The following is a 24,660-nucleotide window of genomic DNA, read 5'->3' on the forward strand; positions in this document are numbered from 1 at the left end:
GCAACACAATCAATGCTGCATTGAAATCTGAAAAGCATTTTGGAATCCAAACTAGATGCTCCCTGCAAGTAAATAAGCTCTATATGCAGGTTCCCTAGAACATCTTACCCTTACTGAATGCTAATCACAGTTATGGTTAGTTGATTTGTGCAAACTTAAATTGTCCACTTGCAAATGATAATTTATAGATAAATTTTTTTTTTTTTTGAGAGGATGAGTTTGCATATTTTTATTTAAGAAAAGTCAACTTAGTGTTTTACAATTCCCAGAACGGAACCAGCCTCGTTTGTTTGCTCTTTAAGCTTCTTTAAATAATTTACTATAAAGCTGGTACCTCAACAGCTGGTGACAGAAGAAATCGCAATGCAAATGTATGCAAAAGTTAGGATTCTTATCTGTTAAAAAAGAAGAAAAAAACAGTAAGAAAAATTCAAATAGTGTTAAGGATTTTGCAAAAATACTTTGCTTTCATTCAAGAATGTTTATGATTGTAGAAGAAAATTTTGATAAACTTGATATTGAACAGTGGTGTCAAAAATATACACATTTGTTTTTTAAGTAGGAGTAAAGATACTGCACTTTAAAAGTTAAAGTATCAACTTGACCTCTTTACTCAAGTAAAAGTGAAAAAGTATGTGCTCCAAAAACTACTTAAAGCTTAAAATATAAAGTAACCTTTAAAAAAAAACAGCCAGATGCCACTATATGAATTGAAAGCTTAATTTTTTTACTATTTCGAAAAAATTCTTTGAGATAGGGCCAAGGACTAGGGAGGTCTTGTTGATCTCCATCTCCCGGTATACTCTCGCCTGTGTCCGACCTTTCAGACATTTCAACATCTTTTTCTGAATCCAACATTGTAGCATGGCATAGACAATTCATGTTTGCAGTTTGAAGAACACCTGCTTGCTTCTGACGATTTCCTTTAGTGAGTGTTTGTGTTATATGACTCATCCAATTACACTAGTTTTCACTAGATGTGGATGGCGCCAATGATCTGCATTGGATGGCGCACAATATGTGAAATAAACATTTATAAACATTAAACCAAAGCCAAGAGTAACAAGTAACATTTGTTGTTGTAAAATTTAAGGAATAGAAAATACAGATACTTGTGTGAAAATGTAATGAGTAGAAGTCATAAGTAGGAAAAAAATAATGGAGTAAAGTATAGATACCTAAAAAGTGTACTTAAGTACAGTAACGAAGTATTTGTATTTTGTTACTTAACACCTCTGGTATTGAATAAAAACTGTAAACAGGAGTGACAGCAGTTGTTTATCTACTCTCTATATTTATACCTGCTGTTTTAGCATATGCAAATGCAAGAGGAGAAGATGCAAATAGACACAGAGATGCATAAGCAACACTATCAATACAAGTAAAAAAATTCTCACATTACTGCATTAGAAAGAAAAAACTCAGCAAAGATTGTTACACAATGCTTGCTTAGTAAAAGATCACTGAATCATGCATAAAAAAGTGGCTAAAGGCTGCTTTTGTTTTTTGAACCCTTAGACCAGGTGGCAATATCCACAGTTTGCCAATGTAATTTAGCAGGAATTTAAAACTCACTGATACTGATCAGGGCTTTACTTATAAGGTTTTCTTGGAAGTGTTGAAAGGTTGACAAATGCCCTTGTTAGGATTTCAAAGTTTAATTCTATGGAACATCATGAGGAGGAGCCCACCTGTTCAGTGGGGGGGAAGGGGTGGACTGTGGAGGGGAGGGGGGCGTTTCCAACAAGAGCTGCGCACTGATCTCGGATGTTGGCCACTGTAGGTTTGGCGACCTACTCTGTCGGAGCTGCGTGTCTGAAACTGTGAACAGATCCGCCTCATTGAACACCAACTGCATCCAGAGAGGAAAACGCGCAGGAATCAGAGCAGAACCACAAAACAAAGCGATGAGGGACCTGCCGCTGCGCCTTGGCACAGGAGGGACGCAAAAACATCTTTTAACGGACTGGGCATCAGTTTAAAGTGTAGGAATGACAGCTGCCTTGCTTCTAAGAATCAGTCTTGTATCTAAAGTTCAGTTGAGGGTTAAGCTTTAAGTTCATATTCTTCTGATTCCGCTCCAAATACCCGCGCCAATGCTGGAATGGCTTGCGGCTTTCTGTGTTCTGATCCTGGTGGTTTTTATTTGCCCAGGCACCAAATATCTGCTCGGTCTCGATGTTTCACCTCGGAGACTGGGCGTCTCACGGCAGGTTGGCTGTAAAGATGTACGCTCAGTGTGCGCCGGCGGAGCTGAAGGCACCGATGAGAAAGGAGGCACTGTTGCGCTTATATGCAAACCATCCGCGCTGGCCAAGTACCTCCAGAAGCACTGCCGGACTTTCAGCCGCTTCTCTCCCAGCAGCGGCTGGACTTGGAGAGCGAACGCCTTTCTGCAGAGCGCATATGAGGCGTGTTGGCCGTGGGAGACTTCGGTCCAGTTCGTCCGGGACAACCTGCAGCTCAACGATGACGGGCTGGTGTCCCTGGACTGGGCTGTGTCATCCCACCACAGGAGACGCAGGACTTCCAGTCATTCCACCAGCCCGGTTCTGCTCATCATCCCCAACTCCTTTGGGAAGATCACCCGGAATGTGATAAAGGTATGATGCCTGGTTTAACTGAGCCCCCTGCACAATGCTGCCCTAAAATACACACTTTAGATATACTGTATAACCAGGGGCGGTTCTAGACAGGGGCCAACGGGGGCCAGTGCCCTGTAGATCATGTCCTGGCCCCTGTACCTAAGACATAATACTAAAAAAAATTCTAATGATGATATGCGCAGGAACAGACATGGTTTCTCATAGGTCCTTTGGACAGTGGCGCTTCTAGACTAAATGTTCCAAGGGATTAAGAAATATTAAGAGAGTTACATGAAATTAAATTTCCATTTAATTAGGTTTAATTAAAATTATATATCTTTTAACTGAAAGTATTTATTTTTGGCTTGAAAATGTTTGTTAGGGTTATCATTAAAATAAAAAAAAAGCATAGCGTAGCAAAAAAGCAACTCAAAAACTTGTAGCTATATAAATATCTAAAAGATCAAATAAACTATTTGGAATATTAGGTTAATATACAATCAAAATTTTACATATTTTGAACTTAAAATAAGTTAAAATTACAGTTTTCTATACAATCAGAATTAGAACTCAATAAAACTGATAAATCCAGCTGTAAAAATTTGAGTATTTTTTAAAATTTGTTTAGAAAAAAAACATTTAGCACATGGAAACTGGGATCCTATCTAACATATTCTCATTATCAGTTCGTATGAAATCGTACGAAAAGTTATGCACTAGCCTGACGTAGTCCGACTCAATTCTAGTCAGAATATGAGTCTGATACTGCTCCATAGAGCTGTGATTATGGGGCGTGTTTTGAACGAACCAGGAAAAAAATGCCTCTGCACTCAATTGGATAGACCTACAACCAATAAGAGCAACGGAGTGTGTGACGTATCTTAAGCGAGGCATAGTTGTTGTCCACAAAAATCAAAGCGTGCAGTTTCACGCCTAGAATAAGAAGATGAGCCTTGATCGCATTTCTCTGTTCCTCTTTTAAAATTAATTTGCTGTCGATATCTTCTAGAACAGACCTAATAGCAGAATCTACTCACCCAAACTCTCCAGCGGCAGCCATTATTGTTGTCACCCAAGCGCGCTTTGGTCACGTGGTTGATAACGTTACTCTTGATCATCTGTCCATCATCGTATAAAGCCCGCCCTGACAATTTGATTGGATCGCCTGACAGTGGGCTTTAATACTCGCGCTACTATGGAGCAGAGCCAGACCGAACTTCCCCGAACTCAAACCTTGTGGGCGGGACTAAGTTCGGACTGGCACCCAGGCTAGTTATGCACAGTATTTCGTACGTTTTTGACGCTTTTCCCCGAAAATACACATCACTGCGCATGCGCAGGCAGACAGACGAAAAAGCAGATCCGCGGACGGACGTAAAACTGGAAAAAACAATGCAATAATTACTTCTTCGTGTCTCGAACTACGTTGCTTGCTGTTTTGTATCTTAGGGTTAAGGTCAGGGTTAGGGTTAATTGTACGTTAAATTCTATATTATTGAATGGTGCGTAAGATGCGCATGCGCTAGGATCTCGCAAGACGTAAAAATACGACGAAATACGACGAAAAAACGTCTAAAACGTACGAAATTACTGTGCATAACTTTTCGTACCATTTCGTACGAAATGAGAATGAGAATACACTGTCCTATCACAATACCACTGAAGCTATCACATTTTTTCATATAATTAGTAAAACTGAATTTTTGAAAGAAAAAAAATTAACTATGTCTCTTCCAGCGTATATCATCATTAGAATTTCTTTTAGTATAATGTCTTCGGTACAGGGGCCATAACAGGGGCCAGGACATGATCTACAGGGGCACTGGCCCCCTAGAACCGCCCATGCCTTTGGATTTATTTGATGTTTTTTCTTTAAAGCTAGGCATACACTGTGCGATTTTTGCAACTGTTGCACGCAGCTACAGCTCACACTGTATGACAAAACCGCAGGGTTTTGTTGTACAGTGTGAGCTGTAGCTGCGTTCACAGCTCATGATGTCTGTGCAGCACGACGCTCTGATGCGATCCACCTGCTCACACTGTGCGACTAAAAAGCACGTCGGACTCAGCTCCGCAGTGAGATGGAGCTGCTCTGACTCGTCTATCCTGAAGACAAACAAAGAGAAGAGGAATATGAAGCTCACTCGAGATAACAGCGCTGCCTTGGCAATGCGTGCAATCTTGTGCTGAAAGCCCTACAAAGTAAAGGTAACGACGTATTTGGAAAAAAGACATGGCTGAGCAAACATGGCTACTACAGTCTGTCAATTTTACAGAAATAACTGCATTTAACTCATTGCATCCCTGCCAGGCTGCTTTGTTTACATCTGAGAGGAAGAAGAAAAAGATGAATCCTTGTTTGGGCATGCGCACTGAGCGATTTGCCCACGACCTCCCGACCTCATGATTCCTGATCAGGAGGTGGTAGTGAGAGGCTGATCGCCCCTCATTACCCTCTGTACACTACACGACTCATGACGCACGAACAGGCTGAAAATCGGCACGATCGAAAGATTCTCGCACGACTGGAAAATCGCCCTGAAAATCGCACAGTGTACGCCCGGCGTTAAAATATTCTGATTTACTAATTATCTAGAGTTCTAATTCTGATTTTATAGAAAACTGCAATTTTAACTTTTTAAAAATATGTAAAATTCCTAAATTATGAATGTATATTGACCTAATATTCCAAATAAGATTTGTATTTATAGAATTTGTTTAGTATCATTTGTTTTAGATCAACTGTAGCAAAACTGAATAGAAGAGATTTTTGAGGAGCAACTCATAGAACAAAATTTGTGTACTGGTACTCAAGAATTCAAAGAAGTGTAACTTTTTTTAATTGATAATTAAAAAATAACCACAGATACAAAACACCAAAGTTACAATGCACAAATTATTTTGCAACAATAGATCAAGAATGTAAGAGGTTTTTGATCTGCAACTTGTAGAACAGAATTTGTGTACTTGTACTTAAAATTTGAACAGGTGTAAAAGAAAATTTGTACTTGTGATTTATTTTTTATTCTACAAATACAAAACTTAGAATGTAAGTCTCTCTAGAACTTCAAATTCACACATACAATGCACAAATAGCTTTGAAACAAAATAACCTCCATAGATTTGCAGTGTACATTTTCCTACATCTGTTAAATCTTTCATTGCAAAGTTAGTTTTTTTTCTTTTACATGTTTGTCTTTCCCCCATGACTTGAAGTTTTCTTTTAATATAATAGCACCTTTTTTGTTTTCCCTGCAAATCCTATATAAAGACCAAGTTGTTTTTTTATTTTACATTTAACATATTCTCATTGCAGATCTCTGCAGCTCCTCCAGAGTTCCCATGAACCACTAGACTGTTACTCTGCTTAATGCTCCAGTTGTTCTGTCAGGTTATTTTAAGTGAATAGTTATGTTTTAGTAGTAGGCTATTACTGTTGTGCAATACTCTGGTATATTTACAGGTGATTGATTGATTGGATGTCTATATTACTTTAAGTTTTGATATTGTTTTGTAACCTAAGGAAGCTTTAAACTTTGATTCTTGGTCTTAATGTAACTTATTCACACTAATGTTCTCTAACAAACTCCTGTGGTCTAATAGAGCTGCATGTATGTGGAGCTTAAATTACGCCGCCTTAGTAAATAACTGTTTTTACTAATTTTTAGGGGTATTAGATTAAACAGATTTGTATTAGGGCTGAAACAATGAATCAGATTAATTGATTATTGAAATAATCGTCAATTAATTTAGTGATCAACTAATTGTTAACTGGAGTATAGAGGCTCTGTCTTTAGCAGACAGAACAACCCATTTAGAGTAGTAATTATACCAAAATTGTAAAAAAAATAAATTAATAATTGCAGTTTACATAAACAAATTGGCCTTGTCAATATGCTTGATCTAGAACTCCTCAAGTGGAAAAGTTTTAGTTTCCTCTGATTTAATTTGGTAAGAATCTGCTATCCGATTAGTAATCGAAAAAAATCATCTGCAGATCGATTTCTAATATAATTGTTGCAGCCCTAGTACAGTGCGTAAACTAAGTATTGAACACGCCACAATTTTTCTCTGTAAATATATTCCTAGAGCTGCTGTTGATATGACATTTTCACTAGATATCCGTAACAATCCACACATACAAAGAAATCAATCCATAGATGTCTAGAATTTAAGTTCGTGTAATAATGTGGAATGGCACAGGGAAAATGTATTGAACATGTGAAGAAACGGAAGTTCGAAAATGCATAGAAAGCCAAGACAGCAGCCAAAAACTCTCTGTAATTAGAAAGCAATCCTTCCCCTTATCAGTTTAAAATAATATTAGCTGGTTCAGTCCCAAATGATGGCCTAAAAAAAGGTGTCTCTGGTATCACACAAATCATCCCATGATGTTTCTCAAGACCGTCACAAACTCATTGTTACAAATAATGATAGCATTGGTTACAAAAGGATTTTTAAACTTCTGGAACACCTGGAATTAGCAGGTACAGTTGTTTCAATGAAAACAGTAAGTAATTCACTCAGATGTCATGGCCTGTAGGCACGCTCACCACACAAGACTCCAAAGCTGAACAAAAAAGCATGTTTAAGCTTGTTTAAAGTTTGCTGCAAAAAATTTAGACAAGTCTGTGAAATACTGGGAGAATATAGTGAAGTCAGATGGGACCAACATTGAACTCTTGGATGCCATAAGACACATCATGTTTGGAGGGTCAGATGGCACTGCACATCACCCCAAAAACACCAAACCAGCAGCGAAGTTTGGAGGTGGGAACATCATGGCGTGGGGCTGTTTTTCACCATATTGTACTGGCACACTCACAATAATTGAATAAAAGATGAATGGAAAAAAAGTACTGAGACATGTTTGATAAATATCTGCTGCCATCTACCAGGATAATGAAGATGAAACATGGGTGGACATTTCAGCAAGACAATGACCCCAAACATGAGGAAACTCTCCATTGGTTTCAGAGAAATGAAATAAAGCAGCTAGAATGACCTGACTTTAATCAAATAGAAAATCTATGGAAAGAGCTAAAGATCAGAGTTAATTGAAGAGGCCCACAAAATAAAGATTTGAATCAGACCTGAGCAATGCATGCAACTAATTTCTCCATACAGGAGGCATCATGAAGCTGTCCTTGCCATCAAAGGCTTTTGTACAAAGTAATAAATACATTTCAGTGTGTGTTCGGTACTTTTTCCCTGTGCCATTTCTCTTTTTAAACATGACTTAATTTCTGGACATCTTAGGTTTGATTTCTTTGTATGTGTGGATTGGGTGGATTGTTACCAACATCTGGTGAAAATGCAATTTCGATAGCACCAATATATTTGTGGGAGAATAATGGTTGTGTGTTCAATACTTATTTTACCCATTGTAAATATTCAAATTCTTTAATCTGTTTATAGTCTGGTGTAAATGATTCGTCTAAGTAATGTGAGAGAACAGCGGCTGCATTTGATTACATTGAAGTTTTTGTCAATATCTATTTGTTATTGAAAAACATCTCAACAACAGAAGGGGAAATTATTTTTAATTAAATGATCAGAAAGTGCAATACAATAGAGAATCATGCAGTTTGTGAAAGCAATCCCCTCTCTCAGAAGGGCTTCAGCAAAGTGCAACTGATGATGCAAGAATTCCAATCTGCTTTTTGGGCAAACAGCAGCTCCCTGGGGTGAAGCCAAGCTCCCTTGGAGGAAAAGAGCAGATGGGTTAAAAAAATAGAGAGAGCAGATGCAGAAACAGTCTTTCCACTGCTCCTTTCAATAGACTGACAGAGGTAATTGAGTGAGGGATCCCAAAGCTTTGCTTGACTTGTAAAGCCAGGCAGCTTGCAGATCACATGGTGCCATGCTTCATTTCATGCTTTAACCTCTGTGTGCAAATCTGTCACAAGCTACCTGTCGGCTCCATGTCACTTGAAAAAGCCACTTCTGCAAGAAAGGTGTTTAAAAAAACTAGATGTGCTTAACATTTACCAGTAAGGATTAAAAAGTATGCCCTTAAAAAATCTAATTCAGAGTGAGCAGGGCTTCTTGCTTTTTCATAAACTTATGAATTCTTCATCAAGCTCCCTTTAAAGGAGCTGCATGCAGAAAAGACAGTTAAGAAGGTGAAATTCAGTATGCAGAAAGGGATCACAGTGTGAGGGAGTGCATGAGCAGGAGAGATAAAGGTGCTGGTGTTGTGTGGGCATGCACACTCACTCAAGTCTGAGTCTGTGACACAGATACAGCAGACAAATAAATGGGCTTTTGATTCTGTGATCTTCTGCTCCCTTTTAACATAACATTCAAGCATTTATGAATGGATGACCTGTCTGAACCTCAGTGATTCATACTTTAAGCATAATCATTCTTTCTCAACTTTCAACCAGATCCAGATGAATTTCTGAAGCTCTTTAAAAAGGGATGGAGTACCATATATTAAACAAGACACCCCAATGAATTGAAAGAAAAGAAATTCAGTTTGGATTAGAGCAACCATTCAATAAAAAATCATTTCTAAATAAAATAACAAAGTAGAAAAATAATGTGTTCTGTCCATGACCAGAGCAAAGAGGTGAGTTTTAACACGTGAAACTGAGAAAGAAATGGTATGTTTCAATATAAGCGTTGACGGAGAGCAGGTAGAAACATAAGATGACATAGAGGATCGCAGGGTGTATGTAGGGTAGAACAGCTCAGAGAGACATGATGGGACAAGACTATGGAATGCTTTAAAAACATGAAAAATATTACAAAATGAATCTAAACATGTACATGATGTGAGTGTAGAGAAGCTAAAATGCAGTAAATTTGCTCTCATGTGCTTCCAAGTTGAAAGACCCTGTTCACGCTGTTATTGACTGTGCAAACATGCAGATGCAAATTCCGTAAAAATTAAAAAAATATCCACTGGACTTGGTTTTCAAGATTTGAAGACGTTTCGCCACCTCTCCAGGAAGCTTTCTCAATTCAAATGTCTGGATCCGCAGTGAGTTTGAGTCTTATATAGACAACGCCTTGTATCGCTTGGAAACATGCAATGGTAACCGATGAATGGGTCGTTAGTTCCATCGTTAGCCTGTAATATCTGAACCTGTCTATGATTCTAGCGGTCGGTCGTTAAAGGGGGGATTGCCATTAAGGGGGGGATTGTCTCCTGTAATACCTGAAACCTGTCTATGATTGTTAAGGGTTGGTCGTTAAGGAGGTATTGTTCACCGGCTGGGGCGGGTAGGTCCCTCGTTCCTCTGTGATGGGGTGGGGGGTTTGGTGATATCTGGAAGGGATCATGTCTATGATTGAATTGTATGTTTTTGGAAGTTGGAATCTGAGTCCACCACCTCTGTTTAAAGTTGGTTTTTCTCTCTTAACATAGATGGCTTCCTTCACGCCCCTCTCAAACCACCTATTTTCTTTATCCAGAATATGGACATTCTGGTCCTCAAAAGAATGTCCTTTGTCCATAAGGTGTAGGTGTACTGCGGAGTCTTGTCCAGAGGCGGCCCCTCTTCTGTGTTGGGCCATGCGTCTGTGGAGAGGTTGTTTTGTTTCGCCAATATAAAGATCAGAGCATTCCTCGCTACACTGAACAGCATATACCACTCCGCTCATATTCGGTCTGGGGGTTTTATCTTTAGGGTGCACTAGCCTCTGTTTAAGGGTTTGGTTTGGCTTGAAATGTACTGGGATCTTGTGTTTGGAGAAAATCCTCTTGAGCTTTTCAGACACTCCAGCAACATAGGGGATTGTGATCTTTTTGCGTTTAATTTTCCCATCAACAGAAGACAGCGATGGGAAACGTCTTCAAATCTTGAAAACCAAGTCCAGTGGATATTTTTTGAATTTTTACGGAATTTGCATCTGCATGTTTGCACAGTCAATAACAGCGTGAACAGGGTCTTTCAACTTGGAAGCACATGAGAGCAAATTTACTGCATTTTAGCTTCTCTACACTCACATCATGTACATGTTTAGATTCATTTTGTAATATTTTTCATGTTTTTAAAGCATTCCATAGTCTTTTTTGAATTTTTACGGAATGACTATGACCTGGATGACTGAGAACCTTCATCAGCACATGCAGATGCAAACTGTGCTGCAAACACACGGAGTGATGCACACTCCAAAAGACAATCAAAGACAGAAATGAAACGATAAAACATTGCAAAGGAAAAAAAGTGGAATCACAGAAGCACCCCGCTGCCACCCCCAACCCTCACCACATAAAACCCCGTTAACTTAACAAAGGAAACAGGCTGCAAAAACCACCATGCAAAGCGGAAGTACAAGAAACCACTAGGTTAGAGCATATGTTAGAAGTACAATAGCACTTGATAAAAAGCCTACCTGAACTTTAATGCTAAAGTCAAAATCTGTAATTTTTTTCCAATCAAGATCACATGGCAGCACTAGAGATTAACCCTGTTTAACCCAATCTGACAGTTTTTCTTTGTTGAAAAAAAAAAGGAAAAAATTTAGTTTTTATATGCATAGTCAAAATATTTAGTCTGGATTCACTCTGACCGCATATGCATGACAGACGAAAGACGTCTGGATGTGTATTTATCACATAGACACTCTGATGAAATTGCTATTGAGAAAAAAAAAGTCTCTTCAGTAAGGCATTTAAACATCAAGTCACTGGAGGAAAAGGGATTTGAAAACATTTTGAAAGGACACTGTATTTTCTATGACACTTCACATGTCTGCAGCTCATTCAGGGTGACAAAGGTTTAGTGAACCACAGCCAAGGTGCTTTGTTTTATCCTTTGGAGCCTTCAACCGCAGTTTGTTATGCTAGATGTGCGCACCCGCTCTAACTATTGATATATTATATATACTGTAACTTCAACCTTCACCTCTAGTTACTTTCTTTATTCCAAGATTAGTCATCAAACCCACATTTTATTTGTTGTTGTCTTCGAGTAAAATAAAGAAAAATTTAAATAAGCAGAAAAAGTGTAGATCACTAATTGGCAAAAAGATATAAGAACATTCTGTTTATCTGGAGTTTAAATATTGTTTAGGATTGTGTGCATTATTGGTCAAACTTAATTTAATTCAGTTAATTTATATAGCGCCAATTCAAAACACATGTCATCTCTAGGCACTTTACAGAGGCAGTTCAATTAATGCATATATAAGAGTTAATAATAGTTTTCTGTCTAAGGCAGGCCTGCCTAAAGTCAACCCTTGAGGGCTGCTGTCCTGCAGGTTTTAGAGGTTTTCCTAAAGGAATGAAAGAGGCCACATATAGTTAAAAGCTGAGCTTATAGCTAAGTCAATGAGATAAATAGGACTAAGCACTGAAAAACAGGCCCGACTCCATCATCTATAGTTGGAGGTGTTGATGACAGCAGTCCAGCTGATATTTCTCCTCAGTTTGTTGTCACAGCCAAACAGGACAAGACCGGATGATGCTAATATGACGAGAAAAAACAGAGAGAACATAAAATTAGGGGTTGAACTAATAAAAATACCACAGAATGAGGGAATAGAGATAACTCAAATAGCCTGCGGGCCGGATGTGACCCACCACTGCAATTATTATTGGCTAATCCGGTTCACTAAATGAGAATATATAGTTTGTTATTTCTAACATAGTTATTAAGTCTTTGCAAACATACACTATATTGCCAAAAGTATTTGCTCACCTGCCTTGACTCACATACGAGCTTAAGTGACATCCCGTTCCTAATCCATAGGGTTCAATATGACGTCGGTCCACCCTTTGCAGCTAGAACAGCTTCAACTCTTCTGGGAAGGCTGTCCACAAGGTTTAGGAGTGTGTTTATGGGAATTTTTGACCATTCTTCCAGAAGCGCATTTGTGAGGTTGCACACTGATGTTGGACGAGAAGGCCTGGCTCTCAGTCTCCGCTCTAATTCATCCCAAAGGTGTTCTATCGGGTTGAGGTCAGGACTCTGTGCAGGCCAGTCAAGTTCATCCACACCAGACTCTGTCATCCATGTCTTTATGGACCTTGCTTTGTGCACTGGTGCACAGTCATGTTGGAAGAGGAAGGGGCCAGCTCCAAACTGTTCCCACAAAGTTGGGAGCATGGAATTGTCCAAAATGTCTTGGGATGCTGAAGCATTCAGAGTTCCTTTCACTGGAACTAAGGGGCCAAGCCCAGCTCCTGAAAAACAACCCCACACCATAATCCCCCCTCCACCAAACTTTACACTTGGCACAATGCAGTCAGACAAGTACCGTTCTCCTGGCAACCGCCAAACCCAGACCCGTCCATCAGATTGCCAGATGGAGAAGCGCGATTCGTCACTCCAGAGAACGCGTCTCCACTGCTCTAGAGTCCAGTGGCGGCGTGCTTTACACCACCGCATCCGACGCTTTGCATTGCACTTGGTGATGTATGGCTTGGATGCAGCTGCTCGACCATGGAAACCCATTCCATGAAGCTCTCTGCGCACTGTTCTTGAGCTAATCTGAAGGCCACATGAAGTTTGGAGGTCTGTAGTGATTGACTCTGCAGAAAGTTGGCGACCTCTTCGCACTATGCGCGTCAGCACCCGCAGACCCCGCTCCGACAGTTTACGTGGCCTACCACTTCGTGGCTGAGTTGCTGTCGTTCCCAAACACTTCCATTTTCTTATAATACAGCTGACAGTTGACTGTGGAATATTTAGGAGCGAGGAAATTTCACGACTGGATTTGTTGCACAGGTGGCATCCTATCACAGTTCCACGCTGGAATTCACTGAGCTCCTGAGAGCGACCCATTCTTTCACAAATGTTTGTAAAAACAGTCTGCATGCCTAGGTGCTTGAATTTATACACCTGTGGCCATGGAAGTGATTGGAACACCTGATTCCAATAATTTGGATGGGTGAGCAAATACTTTTGGCAATATAGTGTATATTTTGTAGATAAGCAAGATGGAAGCAAGATGGCGCCAGTGTTTGAGGCTTGCCGTCTGACTCTCCTCCTGTTTTGTTTCTGTCTCCTGTCAGGTTTTAATTTTATTACAAGTGTAAACTCTCTAATTGTGTATGATCGCCAAACATTGCTGGACATTGGTGCCTCAGCTGGAAACACGTTACTGAGGACGTATAATGCAGAAAAAACTTCGACCCGGCCGTTGGGCATTCCAGCTCACCTGTGTCGTTTCTGGATTTTGCCTTTCTGTTGGAAGCGGGCGCGCCGCCGTGGAAGGCGCAGCGGTCGGCTGGTGCGATTGAAGGCTGCCCTGCGGCGCGGTTTCTCTGCCTCCGCAATGTGTGGTCTGGTGCCTCGCCTTTCCTGTCCATTGCGTGTGTTGGATCCCGTGGATTCCTGTCTGGTTCCTGTCGGTGGAGGCTGGGATGGAGCGTTCCAGTCCCGTGGTCCCTGCGCTTCTCGGCCCTGTAGACGCAGGGTGAATCCTAGCAACCTGCGCCCTCTCTGCCGGGAGTCCCGGACGGCAGCTGATGACGTGGATCCGCCGATTTCTGTCAGGATCGGTTTGGTAAATGCCAGGTCGCTGGCAAATAAAACTTTCGTAATTAGGGATTTCTTTTCCTCTCAAGGATTAGATTTTTTATTTATAACAGAATCATGGACACGTGGCTTGGGTGATTCCAGCATTTTTAATGAACTTGTCCCAGGGAACTGCAGCTATTTTAATTCTCCAAGGATGTCGGGCTCTGGTGGAGGAATAGTGACTGTTTTTAAAAGTAGTTTTACTTGCAAGCAGTTGCCCGTACCCTCGTTTAGTAGCTTTGAGCTGAGCCTATTTGAACTTGGCAGCTCTCACACTGTGTTGTGTGCTGCAGTCTATCGGCCACCAAAGTATAACAAAAATTTTATAAATGACTTTTCTGATTTCTTGGCCGATATCATGCCAAAATATGACCGAGTTCTCATTGTTGGTGATTTTAATATTCATGTCTGCTGTCCGACTTCACCTATGGCTCAGTCATTTCTTAATGTTATTGATTCTTTTAATTTTGTGCAGTCTGTGACTGGTGCTACTCATGAACATGGTCACACTCTTGATTTGGTTTTATCTTATGGTCTACCAGTCTTTAACTTAGAAATTGGTGACTCATTCTTTTCTGACCATATGCCTGTTTTGTTTGAGACAACGCTGTCCCATGGAAAAGCTAAAACTCGAGCTGCAGCTCGGCTCTGTCGTGTTTTTAACCCTACTACTGCTGGTCAGTTTTCTTCTGTTTTTAATCAGAACTGTACTATTCCAGAGGATGTGGGAAATAACACTGAGGAACTCAGCAACTGGTTTTATTCTACCAGTAAAGCAGCCTTGGATTTGGTGGCACCTCTAAAAATTAGATTTCCAAAATCCAAGCATGAACCCTGGTTAAATGAGGTCACTCGGGCTGCCAGGAGAGACTGCCGCAGAGCAGAACGCAAATGGAGAAAGGACAAATTACAGGTGTCTCTCCAAACATTAAAGGAATGTTGGCGCTGTTATCAAAGGATTGCAAAAGGCAGCCAAAGAAAATACCTATCGGGTTTGATTGTATCAAATAGTCAGAATCCTGCTATCCTATTTAAAATTATTAACTCTGTTCCAAACGATTCACATAGTGGCTTTATGGAGACCTCACCTGCTGCATGTGAAAACTTCTTACACTTTTTTGATGAGAAAGTTGCTTCTATTAGGGCCCAGATTATCCCCTCTTCTTATGATCCTTCAGTTGTGGTGCGTTGTTCTGGTGTTTTCCACAGCTTTGAATGTGTGAACTTGCAATTATTGCAGGAGGTGGTTAATCACTTAAGGCCAACTGGTTCTCCAGATGATGTTATTTCGCCCCAATTATTTAAAGAAGCTTTCTCTGCTATAGGTCCTTCTGTCCTTGCTCTTGTAAATAGTAGCTTGTCCTCAGGCATTGTTCCTAACGCTCTGAAGCATGCAGTTCTGCAGCCTCTACTTAAGAAACCAGCTTTGGATCCTACTGTTCTGGCAAATTATCGACCTATCTCTAAATTGCCTTTTATTTCAAAAATTCTTGAGAAGGTAGTCTGTAATCAGCTAATGGCCTATCTTAATGAACATAATGTATTAGAGGTTTTTCAGTCTGGTTTTAAACCATTTCATAGCACAGAGTCAGCCCTTTTAAAAGTTTTTAATGATATACTTTTAGCAACTGATTCAGGTGACGTTGTTGTTTTGGTGCTGTTGGATTTATCATCTGCTTTTGACACAGTTGATCATGTCATTTTACTTTCCCGTCTGGAACAGTGGGTGGGCGTCGGTCACATAGCTCTAGATTGGTTTAGATCATATTTGGCTGAACGTACTTTTTGTGTCTGTCTTGATGGCCATAGGTCCCCCTCTGCTCCACTGTCGTGTGGTGTCCCACAGGGCTCAGTTCTAGGCCCGCTCCTTTTCTCACTTTACCTTCTTCCGCTCGGCTCTATTTTAAGAAAACATGGGATTGCCTTTCACTGCTATGCAGATGACACACAGATATACTTACCGCTAAAGAATGTAAACTCCACCTCTCTTCGGTCTCTGTTTTTATGTCTTGAAGATGTGAAGGCCTGGGTGGCCCTAAATTTTTTAAAACTCAATGAGGACAAGACGGACGTAATGATCTTTGGCAGATCCACTGCTGATTCCGTGACTAGTCTTGGCTCCTTGGCTCAGTACGTTAAGCCGGTTATTACAAATTTAGGGGTTAAGATGGATGCTGGTCTTAAAATGGAAGCGCACATCAGAGCCGTTATAAAGTCCAGCTTTTTCCACTTAAGGCAGCTAGCAAAAGTAAAACCCATTCTTTCCAGACAGCATTTCGAAACAGTGATCCATGCATTTGTGACGACACGGCTGGATTACTGTAACTCACTTTATACAGGGGTCAGCGACTTGTATATTTCTCATCTTCAGAGGGTTCAAAATGCTGCTGCACGTCTTTTAACAGGTACACGAAAATTCGACCACATTTCCCCTGTTTTAGCTTCCTTACACTGGCTGCCAGTACATTTTAGGATTAATTTTAAAATTCTTTTATTTGTTTTTAAAACTCTTAATGGCCTTGCTCCTTCTTATCTGTCTGAGCTGTTACATTCTTATACACCCTCCCGTTCCCTCAGGTCAGCTGATCAGTTGCTTCTGAGGGTCCCAAAGACGAAATGCAAGCTCAGAGGAGACCGTGCTTTTTCTGTGGCAGCTCCTAAGCTGTGGAACGATCTGCCTCTGAGCATAAGACAGGCCTCTTCTCTTACTGCTTTTAAGTCCCTTCTTAAGACTCATCTTTTTTCCTTGGCTTTTGACACAATTTGAGACGTTTTACTTTGTTTTATTCTTTTTGTATACTAATATGTATTTTACACTCGTTTTTTCTCTATTTTATAATTTTATTGTATTTTATGATTGTGTACAGCACTTTGGTCCTGTTCGGTGTATAAAGTGCTTCATAAATAAAGTTGGTATGGTATGGTATGGTATAAGCATTTAGACAATGTGAACCATTGCTTTGCTCACTGATGTTTTGCTGCATTTGTTTCTATAATTTGATTTCAACTCTAAATATGGTCTTGCAAGAAATAAATAATAATATTTAACTTGCACTGAAGGAAATATTTCAGGCCTGTCTTTCCTAATGCTGCAGTTGTGAGGTCAGCAGGGAGTTTGGGCCAGTATGGAGTCTCTACTTCAGGAATTTATCACTGACCTGACATTTAATCAGCTGTGTTAGAAAACTGCTGAGGCAACTGTTGTTTATTTTGGACTTTTTCTGCAATAGAACCATTTCTTTCAGAATTCAGTGTTACTTTCAACATTTTGTGATTTTTCAGAGCAAACAATGAATATATTATATATTTTTTTGTTTCCAATCAAAAATTAATAAGTAAACCAATCAAGTCAAAAATGAAATATTCATGTGTCTGCATGCAGAATAAATTTTGTTAGTTTAATTCTCATGATCAGGAACAATTGTGCTAAGAAAATCCAAATGATTCTCTTGTTTGTATATTTTAGATCTATTTAGGGGTTGTTGTAACTTATCACTCACTCTGCTAGCGTTTGTCAGATGGTGACAGATTTTCATTTGCTGAATTAATGTCTCAGCTGGGAGATTTGAGCAGGATAAGAACACAAAAGCTAACTGTAAGACGTTCAATGATGTTGCTGTATAATAATGCAGAAATGTATATTCATATGTGACTTCTGCTCGGGTCATCCACTGGATTAATAACTTTTAATCCATCCTGACTAAATAGATGTTAATGAGTGACGTTTTGGCATTTAAGTTTGTTGATACACCTTTTTGACTTCTAGATTTCAGATAAAATGTCCTTATCTTCTGCATGTGTCTGTGCTGTAAATATATGATCCATGGATTCTGCAGCTTCTTTGTCATTCAGGTCTGTTTTATGTAGAAACAAAGTGGAGCACTTGAGCATTTGATTCAACCATTTGAATCAGGTGTCTGTGAGTAGAGATGCATTTAAAACATGAAGGAAAAGGGGTCCTGAGGACCAGGGTTAAGAGGCCTTGAATTAACCAACACCACTAGACGATGCAGAGTTCTATCCTCTGTGCATTGGCTACCTGTTCATTATATTATTTATTAAAACGTTTTAATGTTTGTTTGTGAACACTTTTAATGGCTTTTAAGTCTTATTCTACATGGCAGATCCTTGAGATCATCAAGTCCACTTCTGTTGGACGTTCCGAAATCTAGACTAAAACACTGCGGTGACTGGTCTTTTTCAGTGGCACCACCCTGACTTTGGATTCATTTTCCTTTAGATCCTCGCCTCACCACCAACCACAGCCTTTTTAAGTCTAATTTTAAAAATAATTTTTAGACAGGCTTTTAATACCATGTATTTGCATTTTTCCTATTTCTTTTTTTTTCTGTAATTTCAATGACTTGCTCTTTTAATGTTATTGTATTTTCTTGGCTGGCTGTTGTCGAGTGCTATATCAATCAATAAATCAATGACCCAGTTCTGATGCTGTGCATCTGATGCTATTCCTGGGATGGACTGCCTACCTGTTAAGGGTTTATCTGACTTTTAAAAGGAAGAAGATTTTATGTAAAATGTACTACCATCAGCTACCAACAGATATTCTTTTCGATTAAGTAAAAAGAACATGCGTTATATAAAGTTTTAAGACCCCTCCAAAACTATGTATGTACCAATTAATCAACTTTCCAATTAAAATAATTTGAAAAACGTGAGGCTGAACAGTTCCTAAACAGTTTCTTTTTATAAGAAAAGCAGTGAAGAAATTTTTACTCTGAGTAATTATAATCATTAACTTTACAGCATGGACAAATTGCCTAAAAGGTATTTATTTTTTCTTTTATGTGTTTATCCTTCTTAGCCAATCTTGCCTTGTGTCAGTATTATCCGAATGTGTTTTGAGATAGTGGGTCCAAAATGGACACTGCTCTATAAGCAGCGATTGTCTTATTCTATGACATTTCAGAGAGACCAGGCCACACTGATTTAATCATGGATGTACTCCTAAAAGTAACAGGATCATTCTTTTGAGTCCTTGCAGTCTGTAAGCTGTTTCTTATCAACTGTTTTTGACTCACATATTTGAGACATTGCATCATTTATGAGACTGTTTCTGTTCCTTGTTTCTCTACAGCTGTGTGAATCAGCTCTGTCCCATGGGTACCTCCCTGCAGTCTTCAACCGCCGCAGCCACAATGGCACTCCTCTTACTACCCTCAAACTGCAGCAGTTTGGTGACCCTTCAGATCTGCGAGAAGCTGTGCGCTACATTCGCTACAGACAGCCCGCCGGGAGACTGTACGCGGTGAGCGAGAGCTCGGGGTCAGGCCTCCTCCTGTCATACCTGGGGGAGTGTGGATCCTCCAGTTATATGACAGCAGCGGTCTGTCTGTCACCTGTGTTTCGCTGTCAGAGCTGGTTCGAAAATGGGCTGAGCTGGCCCCTGCAGTGGGTGTTGGCCCTATACCAGAAGATATGTCTCAGCAGGTAAGGAGGGAGAGATGAACCAGTAGATAATATGATTAGAGGTTTAATGATACATCTAGTTCATGAGGCAAGATGATACACGAAAGAAGGTTAACAAAACAACACAAGTTCCAAGGACTACCTCGGGGAAAACTTTTAGTTTTTGAAAAAAAGGTTTTAGAAATCCCATTTTAACTTTCAAAGAATTCAATATCCGTAAGCAGATGATGAGATCATGTGAAAAGCCTGATTCTAGTTGAGGTTTTCTTTACTTAAAAGGTAAATATCCTGTAAAAGTCTATCCCCCAATGAAAAAGACTAAACATTGTCACTGCATGCTCTTTCAGGATGAATGGATTCTGCAAGTCAGTGAACTGATGCTGTCTACTGAGTTCCCTTAAGCTGGGTGCACACTGTGCTATTTTCGGGGCGATTTTCCAGTCTTGCAAGAATCTTTCGATCGGGCCAACTTTCAGCCTGATCGTGCGTCTTGAGTCGTATAGGGTACAGGTGGTTACGAGGGGCGATGAGCCTCTAACGACCATCTGCCAGGGAGACAGTGGCGTTGGATGTAGGAGTTTGCCCTGTAATCGGAGGGTTGACGGTTCAAACCCCGACTCCGACTTTCATTGTCGTTGTGTCCTTGGGCAAGACACTTCACCTGCATTGTCTACTGATGGTGGTCAGAGGGCCCGGTGGCGCCAGTGTACGGCAGCCTCGCTTCTGTCAGTGAGCCCCAGGGCAGCTGTGGCTACAATGTAGCTTGCCACCATCAGTGTGTGAGTGTGTGTGTGAATGGGTGAATGAATGTAGTGTAAAGCACTTTGGTCAAGTCTCCTAACTTGAATAAAGGCGTTATATAAGTACATGCCATTTACCATTTACCATTTACCTGCAGATCAGGAATCGTATGGTCGGGAAATAATCAAACATGTTTGCAAAAAATCGCACAGTGTATGCCCGGCTTTAGATTAAGCTATCTATCTCTATGAGTTGGGTGAATTGACTTAACATTAGCCCCATTTACACTACTCTTTGAAACCGATCCGTTGCCGGGTTCGGACCGAGCTTGGATTACTTAACCCTGCTAAGCTTGGATGCCTGCGACCATTTACACATCGCACCAGCATGGTTCCTTGCCATCTAGTGACGATCTACGTTACTTCTGCTCTCTAGGGGTAAACATGGAAAACAACACAGCGGCATCCATAACATTCAGGAAGTATGCTTGTAATTGTGATATTTAATTGGTTGCGGAGATTTAGGCAAAGGAGACAGCTTTGAATGAATTTACTTGACAGAGTTGGCTTTTGGGAAGTGGATATGACAAACAATAGTCTAATCAGGGCTTACAGATGCAGGAAACAATGACAGGTGTTGAGGTTCATCACACTACTAAGCAGAATTATCACTGGAAATCGTGTGGCAAGGTAGGGAAGCTTGTATTTTTATGAATGTCTGAAATTTCATTATTACGGAGGCTGACTATAAGGAGATGATGCGGTCTGCTTATGAGCTCTTTGTCGTCTGAAAACTGAGCCAGAAATGAACCGCGCTGAGCCCTTCTGTTGTACTAGTAACAGTTAAGCGTGGTTCGGTTGTGTCTGGCACGGGCCGATTCAATTTTGCGTGCCATTTACACTCAACGGTTATCTCAATTGTCATGCTCGGACCAATATCTGTACGGTTTTAAAAGGGTAGTGTAAATGGGGCTATAGGATCACCTACCCCTAATGTCCTCTTCTTGAAGTTTTAAAGTGTGTTGAATGTTGCTGCAGAAACTTGCCATCAACAGAGAAAGCTTATGCCATTATTTAACTAACTTGTTTGGCAGCACTTTGGAGTACTCATTGAAAAAAACAAAATGATGCCGTGTGGTATCCTCTCAACTAATTCCTGGCTAATAATTACATATCATATTTGATTATTACTGGTTGGATTTCATATACTCTGCCAGCTAATAATGAAACTTTAAAAGCTTAAGATTCATTTAAAACAGTGTAAAATTAGTGAACCTGTAGTGAACATACAGCTTTTTAAATGCTTTTTGTGGTCACATCTGCAGGCCCGCAAGTTTAAAGAGACGAGACGGATATGTTTTAACATATATTTTGATTGCTTATTTAAGGACCAAAAACTGATTGCGTTTAGGTTTAAACAGCTAACTTCATTCATTTAGCCATTTGTAATTTGGAGTAGTTACCTAGTGGTTAGATGGCAGTTAGAGGAATATAAACTCAGGCTAATACTTTGGATCCCGGAGTAAGACCCTTAACGCAGGAAGGCTACTAATGATTGGGCAGCTCTCAGGGGCAGCAACCTACTGTTCCCTGAAGGAAAAGATTTAACACAGAGCATGTTTTTTTCTACTTTATTAAATACAAAACAAAAATATCTCACCAGATGAAACTGCATGCCAGCAGCAACTCAATGTTTGGGGAGAGAGATTTTGCTTTGTTTTAAAGTAGTTGTAGTTTAGTTTAAGAGATGCAACAGTTTCTATGGTTTCGGTGCAAAGTCATCTTTGGCCTAACCCTCACCCTAAACCTCTTTCTCAGTGTATACATGAGTGTCTTAAAGGAGCATCATGCAACTTCCAGAGTTTATGCATAAGTTTGTCCTCTCTGGAGACAAGTTGACATTACACCAGTGTTGTCCACGTGCTTTGGAGAGGAGGGAAAGCACTGAGGTACCCTGCTGCAACGGAACAGGTCTATTTTTATCGAAGTAATCTTATCTGAGTTAAGAAAGTTATATATATTGAAAATATTTTGAATAGAGAATCTTACCTTTATTGCAAAAAAAGGGACAGCTGGATGTCCCTCTTTATTACTGCCCTAATAGATGCTAATACATCACTGGAATGTGTAATACAATAATTTTTCCAATTACTTGGACTAAATTTCTAGATATAATCCAGCTCATCTTGTAATGAATCAAACAAATAGCATTCCCCTCACAAAGGATATGGATGACGTATCTCGTGCAGTCACCCTGATTGTGCTTTTTTTAATCTTTGCTAAAAAAGGATTTTTTTTTTATTTTGTGGTGAACCAAAAGGAGTATTTAAAAAAATGCTTGCAAGATTGTCAGATGCAGGTACTCAGAAACCATTTATTGAAAAGACATAGACCACAGGGGGAAGCAATTAAGTTACCACAGCAACAGATGGCCTGCTTGTTGTCATCTTACTAATTCTAACAGAGATCGTGACCCAGGTGAAGTTTCTCCAATTAGGACTATTAGAGATTTAGAGAACTGTGCAGCTCTTTATAATTGATTTACTGTTTTTCAATCTTCTTTTTGTGACCTGTTTTTGTCTCACTTGTGTTTGTTCTCATATTTTAGGTACAGGACGGCGCTGGGTGACGTCATGGAAACGGATGCTCTGTTTTCAAGTTGTTCCTTGCGTGGTGTAGAGGAAGCCTTATTCTGTCAGTCTGGATATTCTGGCTCTACATCGGAGACCAAAAGTGGCTTCAGTGTGCCAGGAGCCTGGGACGCTTACTGGGAACGCAACGAACCCTTACGAGATGTGGATGAAGTAGCTATCCCTGTTTTGAGCGTGTGTGCTAAAGATGACCCTATCCGAGGAGACGCCATGTCCTCCCTACCCCTAGAGCTGTTTGAGACAAACCCACACTTTTTTCTCCTTCTGACAGACCGTGGTGGTCACTGTGGTTTCTCCACAGAGTCGGACAGAAGTGTCCATGGTGCGTCTAGTGCAGTCGGCTCTGTGTTTGCAACAAATATGAGCAGAGAAGACAGTAATGGCACCAAGTGGAGTCACAAAGTTATGCTGGAATTTTTCCGGGCGACCACCGATTTCTTCAACGCAGAGGAGCGAGCCAAGCAGCTCGCTGCGAGGAGGAGGGGGCTGGGAGGGGCTTCAGGAGGGAGGTCTTTTCGCTACCGCAGCGTCAGTACTTGTAAACAAGTGCCGGCATGTTCCCATAATATTCATGCAATTTATAACTGGCAAAGGTCTTATACCCGATAAGTAAAGTATAATATATATTGGGAGCCTTTTGGAGTCTCACACTTTTTGCTGGAGATGTATCTGCTTTTGTTTCATGCATGACAATGACCGTTTATATTACTTAAAAAGTATCACATCATCAGTGTTATAACTGTACACCCTGTCACAACTTTGATGTGATTATGTATAAAGAAAAAACTAAATAACCTACAGAACTAGAAGTCAAAAACAACTCAGATAAGTCTTGCTCTCATATCCACCTGATGCTCAGATACAAAAGTTAGGGAAGTTAGAACTAGACAGATTAGTTAGAAATGTGCTGATAGGCCATGAAACTCCCTGTTGTTGTCATCTTTAATGTTGAATTTCTAAAATAAACACATTTTTGTTGTATAATTTTTTTCTACTGCATCTTTTTGCCTGTTTAGTGTTGTACTGGATTTTATACTATTGTAATAATTAATTAATACTTATTTATACTATAGTTTTTCTCACTTTTTATTTGCCTAACTTAAGTGTATCTGTTAAAGATCCTTATTTTATCTAAAGTATGTTTATTGAGTCATTTCTGTGCTTATGAGGGACTAAGTAGAATTATAAAAGAATTAATACTAGCTCTATTCAACATGTTGTTTACATGGGAGAGCAATTGTTGGTATCATCAAGTTGAGTGAAATGTCTGAACATTTATAGAATCTACAAACCTAGTTCAATGTTCTGCTTAATTAAAAAAAAAAAATCCTAAAGAATACAGAGTTTGTCCTGATAGAAAAAAAAAAAGACTAAACAGATTTGTGGTCGAGAAGAAGTAAAACGTCAAAGCACATAACAAAAGAGAACACCTTGATTGAAGCTTTTAAACGTCCATTATCATTGGAGAGTAGGTGAGAGATCAGGGGCAAAGCAAGCAATGGAACATTATTTCTTTTTATATAAAAAAAACAAAATGTCCCAGAAACTAATCCATTTTGGGAAAGAAATTACACAGAAACTGAGTACATAATAAACCCTTTATAATGACCAGTAAATGGCAAAAGAACAATGAGACCAGAATCCTGTAGGTTAACATAAGCATTGCCACATTGTTCTCTTGGTTTCCCCCTGAGAGGGATGCATAAAACGGGTCAAGTGAAGGTGCAACTAGACTGTCCTGAAGGTGACTGTCACATTTATCCTGAGTGTTACTACAGTG

At 39.9% G+C, this 24,660-nt stretch overlaps 1 protein-coding gene across 1 annotated transcript; it reads left to right on the forward strand.

The window, feature by feature from the left end:
- Window positions 1-1,748: 1,748 nt before the first annotated feature.
- On the forward strand, window positions 1,749-23,864 carry abhd15a (abhydrolase domain containing 15a). Its single transcript, XM_038283962.1, has 3 exons — window positions 1,749-2,603; window positions 19,158-19,510; window positions 22,838-23,864. Exons 1-3 carry the CDS (start codon window positions 2,097-2,099, stop codon window positions 23,487-23,489), a joined length of 1,512 nt encoding a protein of 503 aa, XP_038139890.1. The 5' UTR covers window positions 1,749-2,096; the 3' UTR covers window positions 23,490-23,864.
- The last annotated feature ends 796 nt before the right edge of the window (window positions 23,865-24,660 follow it).

The sequence above is a fragment of the Cyprinodon tularosa genome, unplaced genomic scaffold (genome assembly GCF_016077235.1).
Source record: "Cyprinodon tularosa strain WSP-4 unplaced genomic scaffold, ASM1607723v1 ctg198, whole genome shotgun sequence".
NCBI classification, from domain to species: domain Eukaryota; kingdom Metazoa; phylum Chordata; class Actinopteri; order Cyprinodontiformes; family Cyprinodontidae; genus Cyprinodon; species Cyprinodon tularosa.